The sequence below is a fragment of the Dipodomys spectabilis genome, unplaced genomic scaffold (genome assembly GCF_019054845.1).
Source record: "Dipodomys spectabilis isolate Male_0828 unplaced genomic scaffold, ASM1905484v1 ptg000002l, whole genome shotgun sequence".
In the NCBI taxonomy this organism is placed as follows: Eukaryota; Metazoa; Chordata; class Mammalia; order Rodentia; family Heteromyidae; genus Dipodomys; species Dipodomys spectabilis.
The window spans coordinates 14,982,356-14,995,842 of NW_024870679.1; the positions used below are offsets into that span (position 1 = coordinate 14,982,356).

Here is a 13,487-nt window from a genome sequence, read left to right on the forward strand (position 1 = left end):
CTTGAACTCACGATTCTGTCCCTTCGTTTTCTCATTCAAGGTTGGTGCTGCTCTACCACTTGAGGCACAGCTCCCCTCTGGCTTTTTTGCTGGTTCACTGGGGATAAGAGTGTCCTGGGCTTTCTTGCCGGGCTGGCTTCAAACCTGGATTCTCAGAGTTCAGACGTGAGGCACCAGGCTCCCAGCATTGTCCCAGCTTCTCGACTTTCGCTTGGTCAGACCAGACGCCTCTGCATGCGCTTGTGCTGTGGACTCTCACGTGTGGATCTGAGACGAAGGGCGGGCACCTGCGCCCCGGAGTGGGCCGGGGTAGGGGCTGGGGGGGGGGGGGTAACTTGCCCATCTACCCTGCCCACCGTGACGTGGCCAAGCCTCGAGGCAGAGGCGTCCTCCGCTGCCCAGAGCCCCCAACTCCAGACCACATCCCCGCTGGCCGGTCCCCGCCGGCCAGGCCAGCGCTGCCTCCTGGTGGCCACGCAGCGGGTCCCGCGCCCGGGCCTCCCACGCGCCTTCTCCTTCTTCCCGTAGACCTGCGGGCACCGTGGGGGGACCGGCGGCGGCGGGGGCGTCCGGCTCCCCCAACACCTGGCCCCGCCCGCGCGGGGAACCACGCGGGAGTCAGCTCTGCGGGGGTCCCGGGGTTTCCTGGCGGGGGAGGAGGGGGCCTGGGACCGGGAGGCGAGGGCGCGAGGAGGCGGGCGGGGGGTGGGGGTAGGGGTGGGAAGAGCCGCCGGGGCGGGGCGCGGGGTGGGCGGGGCTCCGGGCGGGGAGGGGGCGGAGCCCCGGAGAGGCGGGAGGAGCCCCTGGGGGGGCGGTGCGGGGCCCGGAGGCGCGGGCGTCCTCCGGCCCTTCATAACGCGCCCCGCGCGCGGGCTCGGGCACAATCGGGGGCCGCCCGCACGCCCGCGTCTTCTCCCATTGCCCCAGGCGCCCGCGCCCGCCGCGAAACCCACTGGACCTCGCCGCCAGCCCCGGGACATGGAGGTCTCCGCCCGGCCCCGGCTCCCGCACCCCGAGATCGCCGCCCCGCGGACGCTGCTGCTTGGCTGGGTCCTCGCCCAGGTGGCTGGAGCTGCGGGTGAGTGACACCAGCCCTGGAGACTCGGGGGGACAGGGGACCGCCCTGGTTCTCCGAGGGACCCCCCCCCTCCCGCGCCCCTCACCCAGCCGTGGTGGAAAGGGTCGCTCGCGCCCCAGACCCCGCGGCCCCAGAGGTGTTGGCCCCGGGCGCCCGTGGCGGGTGCATAAAAGGATCCCTGGCTCCGGAGCGAACTGGGGGAAGAACTTGCCAGTGACTGGCGAGCCCGGGGCAGGGGTCGTGCCTAGCGTGCCGTGGGCGGCCCGTGGCTCCGGGTGTGGATAGAAGCGATCGGGTTGTGGGTGGACCGGCCTGGACTAGCGGAGACTGGGGAACACCTGAGTGCTGGGCGCGGGAGACCCTAATTATAAAGCAACCCTCGCCAAACTCTGCGCCCCGCCTGCCCCGGGTCTGCCCTGTGCCCAGTGGTATTTGAGGACTGAGATTCTTCTAGATAAAAGTGGAAAAGCTCAAGAGGGTTGTATTTTTGTTTGTAAGCATTCCTAACTTGCTCACAACATGTGAGATCTGCCCTTTTCCTAAGTCCTGGGGCCTGGTCCTGGGGGGTTGAGCCTAAATCCTCTGGTGCCAAGCTGCCAGAGCCAGCCCCTTGCCACAGGAAGGGCTCTTGGGGTGCACGCAGGCCAAGGTGTAACAGGGTTTGATGATACGATGGAAATCTGGGTCCAGAACCTATTGGAAGATTTCTTTTTCTGTCCTTCTTGATAAATTAGTAGCAAAGTTATTGTGATTGGAAAAAAAAAAAAATGTGAAGTGGATGGTGGTGGAGGCCAGGGAGGTGGTTTTATACAGGCAGCACAAGATCATGGAGTGGGAGGTGCGTGTTAATAATAGCTGTTTCTCTGTGTCCCAAGGCACTCCTGATAGAGCCTATAATTTAACTTGGAAATCAACTAATTTCAAGACAATTTTGGAGTGGGAACCCAAACCCATCAATCATGTGTACACCGTTCAGATAAGGTAAGCTAGGTCCAAAAAGACAAACCCAAGGGGGAGAGAGAATATTAAGGTTTTTGACATTCCTCTTCTGGGCTGAATAGATGTTGTCAAAGGTGTTTATTAGAACAGGTTGTGCAGCAGGTGATAAAGAGAAGGGAATTCATGGTGATCTGCTGGCCTGTGTTATATTCTATCAAGCTAGTAACATTTCTGGTCTTTAAAACGTTTTTTGGAAGTGATAGGAAGATTGATAAGTGGACCATAAGGTGTGGAGAGGTGAGCGTGGTTTTTTCTAATGTTCTATAGGCACAGGTGTCCTTCTGTGGCTATTAACTGTCTAGTCTGTGAGCCACATGTAACAGAAGGGGAGGCATGTGCTACCTTGAAGCCGTGTTTGATTCATTAATCTCTGGACTCTGTGAATCAAAACTTCGTTGCATACATCATCTTGGAGAAGGCCAAATTTCTGAGTCAGTAAGGCACAGAAAAGAAGCCGTTGTCTGTGCCCACAACTGTCTGGGGCTGCCTGGCCCTTTCAAAGCCTCACCGCTGATTGACAGCTCTCCGCAGAAGCAGGTAATTCAGCATAGTGGATCTTAGTGTCCAGGATGTAGCATATATTTTCCATGATGGTTTTTACCACTAGCAAATTTGGGGCTTCTGAGGTGTTTAAGGAGTCTCGGTTGAAATCTTAAGAAATAGAGGATAGCTAGTGTGGAAATTATTTTAACAGTAATGGTATAAAGATACAAAGTGTCCCTGGCAGTAATGTTTGCCTTTATGTTTTGTTGTTCTACTTGCGTTTTTATAGCATTAGGATTGCAACTCCTAGGTGTGTGGATAATTCTCTTAGATGGATAGTCTCGCTTTTCAAAATGAACTCCATGTCAATTGCCAAACACACACAGAAGAGAACTTGTATGTGTGTGTCCATGTATAGATATGTACGTATGCATGTATAGAGAGTGAAAGAGTATATGTGTGTGCGTGTATGTGTGTGTGTGTGTGTGTGGGTGTGTGTGTGTGTGTGTGTGTATGAGAGAGAGAGAGAGAGAGAGTGCGCACTGGGCGCTGGTGGCTCACGCCTGTAATCCTAGCTACTCAGGAGGCTGAAATCTGAGGATCATGGTTCAAAGCCAGCCCGAGGAGGAAAGACTGTGAGACTCCTATCTCCAATAAACCAGTAGAAAGCTGGAAGTGGCGTGGTGGCTTAAGCAGTAGAGTGCTCACCTTGAGCTGAAGAGTGCAGGGACAGCGCCCAGGCCCAGAGTTCAAGCCCCACGACCCACAAAAAAAGAAGAAGAAGAAGAAGAGAGAGAGAGAGAGAGAGAAAGGAATTTCATAGCCCAAAATAATGACTACAATTATGTTCAGACTTGTCAGATCACATTCTTACTAGTTAAGAATTAGTTATGAAATTTGCTGTAACACCCCTGAAGTTACCTTAAGACAGTGAAATTACATTTTGGAAAAGACTAAGTATGTGAAGAAACACCTAGAAGTGCACTTACGATTCATGTCTATGACATGGAGGCCTTTATTAATTGGAAGTTCTTGAGCTTGAGTTTAAGATGATCATTTTTTAAGCACACTTCTGATTTGCAAACATGAGAGTGGAGGGCACAGCTTGGAGAAGTGAACGCGGATCCCCAGCGCCCAGCCAGCTGGGCTCAAGCTGGGCAGGCCTAGGAGTATATATATAATCACAGCTGAGATTCACCTTGTAATCCCCAGTGGAGGCTCCTCGCAGACACTTTTTTAAGATGAGGACAGTGATACTCTAAGAAAAGAGGGATTTATGCCAACTCTTACTGGTAGCGAAAGCCCTGCAGGCCTGGGACTCAGTGTGCCCTGCTCTGTCACTTCTCAGGGAGCTCTGCTAGTCCAGGGGCTCCAAGCTGGGAAGAAAGGAATCTTTGCCCACCCCCTCTCCCAGAGGGCCTCCATCCCTCGAGGTTTCCCTCCCTCAAGGAAATAGCTTATCTACTCTTCCAAGCCAGATCTTGTCTCCTGCCATTGGCCTGGCCAAGAGCACTTCCCCCCTCCTCCACACACACACACACACACAACCCCTTGGGAAGCTGATCTTAGTGGGTGTAGGGGAAGTGCCGGTGTCTTTGGTCTGAGTGACCCCTATGGAGATGTTCTGAATTCTAAAGTGAAATTTCAAAGGCTTCCAGAAAGGAGCCTCCATGCTACGTTCATGGCCATCTCTGTTCTGTTGGACTGTTTTAGTTACTTGTTGGATTTGTGGTTCTGCAATATCTAGAGGAACCTCAAAGTGTTTTAAAAAATCCAGAGGATCTCCCGGGAGACTTGCCCTTCATAACCCGTCGGCACAGGCTCAAGGTGACGTGGGGTCTTGGACTACATTTTGCCATGGAGTGCCTGGCCCTGCGTGTGAGGTAGAGGCACCAGAGCCACGTGCTCCCGACTGCGTCCTTGCCTAAGCCCAGCTGGCCAAGTCCTGCTTGCCCATTACAGTCCCCTTCGCTTCTTAACACGGAAGAAACAGAATGAGAAGGCATTTTGGGTTATTCTGGACCCAAACAGCCTCTCTGCTTATCACAGACAAAATATAAAACAAGCCAAAATATTCCAATGCTAATCTGCAGGTTTTAGGATGAAGAATAAACGTATCAGATTCTTTCAGGCTGGTTCCTTACATCAGCGTTTTAGAGCCACATTTATTTATGGCTCTTGGGTGTGGTGTTAGCAGTTAGAGCTATGTGGTGAGCACAGTGTTTTAAGTCTAACTGTAAAGGTACTGCCTCACACACAGGCAAACCCTACAGGCAGACCCAGCTGCCAGGCAACGAGGAAGCCCGAGTCAGGACCACGACTACAAAATAAATCACAGAGTTCTTCAATGTCAGGGGTGAGGGGCAGTGCCAGGGCCCGCAGGGGACAGACAGGGAACAAGATCAGTGCCAGGCATGGTGAGCTGCAGACGCCTGGAGAAAAGAGGTAGCATCTGCCTTGAGTATGGGCGGAACTCCTACAGGCCTGTGTAGAAGGGCCGAGTAGTGACTTCTGCCACGCTGTGAGTGTGGGAGGGAAAAATGCTCATGAAGGGACAGAAATACTTGACCTGTGATTGTTTGGGTCCTTTAGAAGAATTTCATTTTCAAGAGTTGTTTGTTTGTTGTTCGTTTCCTCTTTGGTGGTGTTTTACAAAAGGAAGACATGGTCTAGACCTGGTGTTTTACAGCTAATTGTAATCCTAGACACGCGAGAGACGTAGCAGGAGGATCAAAGTCCATGACCAGCCTCTAAACTACTAAAGAAAAAAAAAAATTGCTGGGAATGTGACTTCGGTAGTAGAGTACCTCCCGAGCAAGAGCAAGGCCCTGGATTTAAACTCCAGATTGCCAAAAAAAAAAAAGCAAAATAAGAGAGAAAAGGAAGCATGATAGCCTCTGAATTTGTTAGATGAGAACTACCTGTAACTTTATTCTCAAATCGTTCACTGTTCACAGTTAGCATGCTGTATAGTAAGGCAAACTGACCCAGGTCTGCCACTGCTCAGCTAGGTGACCTTGGAAGTTACTTAGTGTCTCTGAGCTTCCATGTCTGCACATATGAAAAAAATAAATTATATGTAATATAATTATATATTATAAATTTGTATGTTTATATCCTTTTATGTATAATAAGTTTATATATTTGAAATTATAAGTTATATATATATGGTATCTTCTTGGAAGAATTATATCAAATGAAGTAAGGTGTATAAAGGATCTGGTATTATACCAGAAGAGTTAATAAATAATTAATAACCATGTCAATAATGATCATGATAGAATATAATTATACGTAGAACTACGGTATTTGGTAGACTTTATTACTACCTACTCACTTGGACTATAGAATGTGATGGACCAAATTTAACTAATACAATACCATTAATATGCAGACTGTAATAATAATTGGGTCTTGATAGAAAACTGCTTTCTTCCAATAATCTTGACAAGCACCTCCATTTTGAGGGCGATATTTAATAAAAGCGCAAACCTAGGAGTCAAACTGATGTCTGGCCCCAAGTCCAGCTGTGTGTGTGTGTGTGTGTGTGTGTGTGTGTTTGATCAAGTCACCCAATTGCATTTTGTAAGACCAGGGATAAGGACCGAGCCAGCAGGGGGTTGCTTCGTGGCTCTACCTCCCCAGGGTGGGTAGGGGAGCATGCTGGGAGCCACGTGTCCTGTGAGAAACACACCACTCCATTCCATTTCTTTTTCTTCCTTCCTTTCTCCAGCTCTGGATTTGGAGACTGGAAAAACAAATGCTTCTCCACAACGAGCACGGAGTGTGACATTACTGACGAGATTGTGCAGGACATATACCAGACGTACGAGGCCCGGGTCCTGTCTCACCTGCCTGGGAACTTACATCATACAGATTTTGTTGGAGAACCTCCCTCGGCAAACTCCCCGAAATTCATACCTTACTTGGACAGTAAGTAACTCGGGTTGTAATACCTTCCTTTTTTTTTTTTTTTTTTTGGCTTGGTCTTGAGGCTTAAACTCTTCAGCTCAAGGTGAGTGTTCTACCACTTGAGCCGCAGCACCACTTCCAGTTTTCTGGTGGTTTATTGGAGATAAGAGTCTCACAGACTTTCCTGCTTGGGCTGGCTTTGAACCTCAATCCTCAGATCTCAGTCTCCTGAGTAGCTAGGATTACAGGTATGAGCCATTGGTACCCAGCTAATACCTTCCTTCTTGTTTTAAGCTTCTGAATGTCCTTGTGGCTTGTGACCCCTCTCCATGGCTACTCAATTTAAAAATAGATACTTTATAATATACTTTATAAGTATTTATTAATGTATGTATATATGTATGCATATGCATAAACACCTCCCCCCCCCTCTCTCTCTCTCTCTCTCTCTCTCTCTCTCTCTGTGTCTCTGTCTCTGTCTCTCCTCTCTCCTCCCTCTCCCCCCCCTTCCCTCTCAGAACTTGGCAGAGCCACAGCCCTCCTCCCTCCCTGCAGCTGTGGCAGGAGGGTCATAGAATGCGAGCATTCAGTTCATGACAACATGACAATAGGGTCACCCAGTCACTTTTTCTCCTCTGGTCTGCCCCTCCGTCCTTACTCAGCTGAATATGTAGTTGCATGACAAGGGGTGGAGCTGTGGAACCACCAAGGCTGAGGTTTGGGCTTTTCCTGCGGATATTCCGTCAGGATACATCACATCCTGAAGTCTTGGTCCTCTCAGGAATCCCAGTTCAGGGTTTTCCCCAATGGGCATGAACGCGTGGGAAAGCCCATGAGCCTACAGTGAGGCTTTTCTTTACTACATTGGATCTGAGTCCCATTGCATGCCAGCACCTGCCAGCTCTCAACTCTACTCCTGCATGCTGGTTTGGAAAGTAGAGGGTGTGGGACTAGGAAGGTGGCTCAGTGGTAGAGTGCTTGCCTAGCATACATGAAGCCCTGGGTTCAATTCTTCAGTACCACATAAAAAGGAAAAGCTGGAAGTGGCGCTGTGACTCATTAGTCTTGAGCACAGAGCAGCTCAGGGACAGTGTCCAGGCCTGAGTTTCAAGCTCCAGGACTGGCAAAAAAATAAAAAGAGAAGAAAGTAGAGGAAGCTTTCCTCTTCACCTTTGCCCTTGTGAGTTGCCAAAGGATCTAATCATATCTCCTACCAAATAGGGAGCTTCCATTTTGGGGGAGGGTCACTACTATGGTTCGAAACTAGATATTTTATAAACACTTGCATCATATTAACAACACCTATGGGCTGGTCATGATGGTACATAGTTGTAGTCACAGCTACTAAGGAGGTAGAGACAGGAGGATCAAGGTTTAAGAACAGCCTAGACAAAAAGAGCATGGTAGTATGTTCCTGTGGCCCCAGTTCCTCAGATAGGGAAGTAGAAGAATCTCCCATCTAAGGCCTGCCCAGGTAAAAGTTAGCAAGGCCCACCTGAAAACAAATGAAATCCAAAAAGCTGGGGGCATGGCTCAAGTGGTAGAGCACCTGCCTGGTAAATAGGAGTCCCTGAGTTCAAAACCCAGAATGACCGTAAATAAACAAAAACCAGCTTCTCTTCTGAGGCCTGCTGACCGGAGTGAAGGAATTATACCCCTGGTTTTGCTAGGTGTCACTCTGACCACCCTGTGGCAGAGGACAATTTCTCCAGGTCATGGTGGTGACAAGATGAGTGAGAGACAGTCCACCAACCTTTTCCTTCAGGCATCTTCCCTACTATCTAATTACGTAATAGCTGCCTTTCTCCCAGCATCCCCATGGACAAGACTCTGTCTTCAAACTCCTTGATTCTTGTGTCTCTATGGCATTGGGCTCGAGTCAATGCCAGCAACAGAAGGATCATGATGAGCATTCTCCCCTGGCTGAGGACATCCTCGTGGTTTCCTTTTGCAGTTCTCGAGTTTTTGTAATTCAACTCAAATCCTGTATTGGTTCACGACAGTATTTTCTGTGGATTTTGTGTAAAAACCCTCACACATATACTTCATACAGGGGCTGACCTAGAATGACTATTTAATGCCTGGAGTGTTTTTTTCCATCATTCAACCAAAGCGCAGGAGATGATTAAACTTTTGCTGAAACCAAGCAGTTAAAACTGAGCCTTTGATGCATCCTGGACATTTCCTGGGCTCTTACACAGCCCAGGAAATGGTGTACTGTACCTAAACAAGGAATCTTGCACAACCATGCTGGTTTAGACTAGGAGTCATAACCACATAGTCCATAGAACTTAAATACAGCGAATGCTGTAAGTGTAAAATATGGACTAAATCTTAAAAAAAAAATGTAAATATCTGCACAAGTGCTTCTGTGGATTACCTGCCAAAATTATGATATTCGAGGTACATTAGAGCATTAAATTTAACTTTATTGTTTTCCCCTTGCTTTCTTTCTGCCTGGTTTCTTTTTCTCAGTACTGGGGTTTGAATTCAGAGCTTTGAGCTTGCCAGCCAGTATGATACTTACATTTGAGCCACACCTTTGGCCCTTTTAGCTTTCAAGTTCTTTTTCAGATAAGGTATCACTATTTGCCTGAAGCCAGCCTCAGACTTTGATCCTCCTATGTATAGCCTCCTTCCCACATACCTGGGATAATGCATATGTACCTCCATTTTCCTCCCTTTGGCTGGCACTACTGGTGACTGTCTTAGGATCACTGTGGGCCCCTAGAGCAACAGCACCGCACCGGCCCCCCAGTGGATTCTATGCAGGTATTTTATATAAGAGGTGATATTGTTCACTGTGATAACTGAATGAGGTTTACTCTGCAAAGAGTTCTTCGATTCCACCCAAGCTCTTTTTCTACATTTCAGCAAAACTCGGGCAGCCAACAATACAGAGTTTTGAGCAAGTTGGGACAAAACTGAACGTGACGGTAGAAGACACACGCACGCTAGTCAGAAGCAACGGCACGTTCCTAAGTCTACATGATGTTTTTGGCAAAAACTTAAGTTATACCCTTTATTATTGGAGAGCTTCAAGTACGGGAAAGGTGAGAACTTTTTTTCTGCTGTTTTTTTTTTTTTTTTAATGCCTTGTTTTAATTGGTAAATTCTAAATTTCTGCACCCACTTTTCCCCCAATTCAACTCTGGCTGTACAGGGGTGGCTTCGAGGCTGGGAGCAGTGGGGGATGGGGAGGGGAGACACCAGGTCCTGGCTGTGCCTGTGGCTTTCAGCTGCCTGCGACTTTGGGCCCGGAGCCTCAGCCCTGGCCTGGACTACATTATCTTTGTCCTATCGCCTCTCACAGATCTTAAGATCTCTCTTAAGAATCCCTAAGGCAAATTTTACTTTCCTTTAATTCTTAAAAATAAAGCCTACTACGTGGCCTGTAATCGTACCTATTTGGGAGGCTGAGATCTGAGGATCACAGTACAAAGCCAGCCTAAGCAGGAAAGTCTGTGAGACTCTTATCTCCAATAAAGTACTCAGAAAAAAGTGGAAGTGGTGCTGTGGCTCAAATGGTAGAGTGGTAGTCTAGAGCAAAAGAAGTTTAAGGAAAGTGCCTAGGCCCTAAGTTCAAGCCCCAAGACTGGCACAAAAATAAAATAAAATATGTGTGTGTGTATGTGGTGTGTGTGTATGTTTGTGTGTGTATGATATGTTAGAAAGTGTGTGTGTGTGTGTGTGTGTTTGAGAGAGAGAGAGAGATGCTGGAGATGGTTGCTCAAGATCTTGCATGCTAGACAAGTTCTCCACCACTAAACTATGGCCCCAGCCCTCAAACAATGTCTGTTCAATTATTGGAACTTCCCACCTTCCCTGTCCTGAAGAGATGTCTTCAGGAGGCTAAATGTGCGCACACTGGACTCCGTCCGCCTCGGCCACGGTGTCCATGACAGTTCTGTGGCCAGCTGTCTAGCCGAGTGGCTTGTGCTCTGCACAGAGCTCTGCGGACACCCCACTTGGCGGCTTCGGCAGCAGTTTAACAGAGAGAAAGAACTGAAGGCTGGATTCAGAATTCCTTATCTTTTTTTCATAGAAAACAGCCAAGACAAACACTAATGAGTTTCTGGTTGATGTGGATAAAGGAAAAGGCTACTGCTTCACTGTGCAAGCTGTGATTCTGTCCCGAAAAGTCAACCCGAAGAGTCCAGAAAGCATCTTTGAGTGTACCAGCCCGGAGAAGGGTGTGTTCAGAGGTCAGTGGCTCTTCCCCGTCATCAGCTCCCGGACAGACTGGGGGACCCATTGCCGGGCGGATGATGTCTTGGTTTTGTTTAAGCGCTCAGGGAGCAGCTGCCTTAGGAACTGTAGAGTTTGTTTGGGGTTCTGTTCAGAATGGAGTCATGATCGTGCATTTCTAGGACAGCTGCCGCATGCCAGTCTCCCCGTGAAGTGCTGGGGATGCAGATGATGTTTAGGATTTGGCATCTTTCCCTACCTGTGTTCTGCCCCTGGCAAGTGGTTTCTGAAGCAGCTGCAGTGTGTGACATGGTGATCTGTGGCCACGGTCGGTGTGCGCATGCGTACCCAGACCGCAGCCCTGACCTTCCGCACCTGGGCCCCAGGCAGGAAGCCTGCGCGTGGCCCTCCAGGCTTTCCAGCAAAGTGCTCTGAGTACTTTCCGGGGAATAAGAAGAGTCAGAGTGTTAGTAACACTCTGTTACACTCCTTGTTAAGGGAAGCTTTTAAAATCCCAACAACCTTTGAATACTCTCTCCAGCTGTTGCTTTTACAGACGCCTCTGTCTCCCTTGGGCCCTGCCTGCCTGGGCCTTCCCCACACTTCACAGTCTCCCATCCTAAAGTGCCTGCTCTGGCCCAGCATCCTAGCTACTCGAGAGGCTGAGAACTGAGGATTACAGTTTGAGGCCTCTGGAGATGCTTATCTCCAATTAATCAGAAAAAAAAAAAACGACAAAAAACTGAAAGTGGAAGTGTGGCTTAAGTGGTAGATCACTAGCCCTGAGCAGAAAAGCCAAGCAAGAGGGTTAGGCCCTGAGTTCAAGCCTCAGCACTGACACAAGAATAAAATAAAAACTTTAGCCAGGTATGGGTGAGCCAGTGGCTCACGCCTGTAATCCTAACTACTCAGGAGGCTGAGATCTGAGGATCACTGTTCAAAGCCAGCCCGGGCAGGAAAGTCCTTGAGACTCTTTTCCCCAGTTAATCACAGAAAATGCCAGAAGTGGCGTTGTGGCTAAGGGATAAGAGTGCTAGCCTGTAGAAAAAGGAGCTCAGGGACAGTGCCCAGGCCCAGATGAAGTTCAAGCACAGATGATTGGGGGGAAAAAATTAAATTTTTTAATTTTTTAAGAAGTCCTGCTCTACTTCCACACCCTCTGCCTTTGTAGGCAGTGAGCTTCTGCTTCTCGGAGGGTGTCTGCCTCTCTCAGGAAGCTGCCTTACCTGCCAGTTGTGGTCCCTTCTTTACCAGAGTCCCAGGGACACCTCCTGGTCATCTCTGCTATTCATCTTGTCCTATGGGCCTGTCACAGACGGCTGCCATGTAACCATGTGCTCCCATCAGTTCTGCCTCCCTCCGGCTACGTGGGTCTTCTCTCATCTGCACACGTCACTAAGTGTCCCCATTAATGCTTGAGCCATTGTCAAATCCTCTTCCACATCTAGCCTTTGACAGATTCTTTCCTCATCTAAGTTTGGTAGAAAGTGGAAGAGAGAAATATCAAATTGCGCAAAATAAAACCCGGGATGATGTAACATGGGGTGGTCATGTCCTGAATTCTGCTCACCGCTCCATGCCACAGCGACCTCGGAGCTGACTTGGTGCCTTTCATTTTGCAGAAATGCTCATCGTGGGAGCCGTGGTCATTATGGCGGTTATCTTGATCGTTGTCCTGTCTGTCTCCCTGTACAAGTGCAGAAGAGGCAGGCGGGGGAGGAGCGGGAAGGAGAACTCACCGCTCAACTTGGCATAGAGGAAGTGTGGCCAAGGCTGCACCTGCTGCTCAGCACTGAGGCCCTGAATGTGTGAGACTGCAGAATGTATGGAAACTCCACGAGGACCGGAGAGTGAGCAGAATATATGGAAGCACAACGAGGAAGGGACAGCATGAAGGCCCTGGCTTCACAGAAGTTCCTTCTGTGACCTGTTCACTACAGTCGGCATTCTGATCTTGACAGCAGCGTTTGTCATTTTGCAACATAACCAACGGTACAGCTCACTCTGAAGTTGTCAGTTTGACTTATTTAACACTAAGGCAGCTTTTGCACAGATCATGCCTGTGACGGTCTGTTCCGAACTCGAGAAGAATGTAGGCTATCCAGGCATCGAGTGAAAAAGATAGGCGTGGAAGATGTCCTGGGTGGACTCCCCCCGCAGGAAGCATTTTGAGAACCTGGCTTCAAAGGCTGTGGGAACATGAAATGGAAAGTGGGTAGAATTTTCTAGTCTCCATCTTATTGTGACATGGTGTTTAGGTTTGGGTATTTGTTTGTTTGTTTTCCCCTAGGAATACTTTTTGGAAGTTGAAAGCAATTGTCAGACTTTTATATGAACCTATTTGATGTAGGGGATTTCTACTTTGGGCACTTTTTTTGATGTACATCACAATTTAGCACTTTAACTGACGTGGTGGTGATCAACTTTGGACAGCTAATTATATTTTTATAAGATTATTACTACAAAGAAACTACAGAGTTTATGATTTAAGGTACTTAAAGGTTGGATGGTTCACATTGTATATATTTATATGATTTTAAAGAAGGTTTTGTATATGGGGATATTCTATTTATATAGGTGCTATTTGTATATATGGAGATAATTTATTTAATATACTTTTATATAAACAAAGGTGTCTGGGAATTGAAGCGATCGGATTTGTCACATCTTGTCTTTATTATTTATGGTTTGGTTTTTGCATTGGTCATTTCTGCTGCAGTAAGGAATAGTTCTGAAGTTTTCATTGCTGTATCACAACTTTTCTTCATTTTTCACTTGGGCCACACTTTGGTAACTGTCAGGTAAATACAGCTATGAGAAGAAGCAA

The 13,487-nt window shown here is 48.2% G+C and overlaps 1 protein-coding gene across 1 annotated transcript; it reads left to right on the forward strand.

Annotated features, from left to right (window-relative positions):
- Positions 1 to 909: 909 nt before the first annotated feature.
- On the forward strand, positions 910 to 13,487 carry F3 (coagulation factor III, tissue factor). Its single transcript, XM_042678554.1, has 6 exons — positions 910 to 1,078; positions 1,954 to 2,059; positions 6,294 to 6,493; positions 9,347 to 9,525; positions 10,518 to 10,677; positions 12,283 to 13,487. Exons 1-6 carry the CDS (start codon positions 979 to 981, stop codon positions 12,414 to 12,416), a joined length of 879 nt encoding a protein of 292 aa, XP_042534488.1. The 5' UTR covers positions 910 to 978; the 3' UTR covers positions 12,417 to 13,487.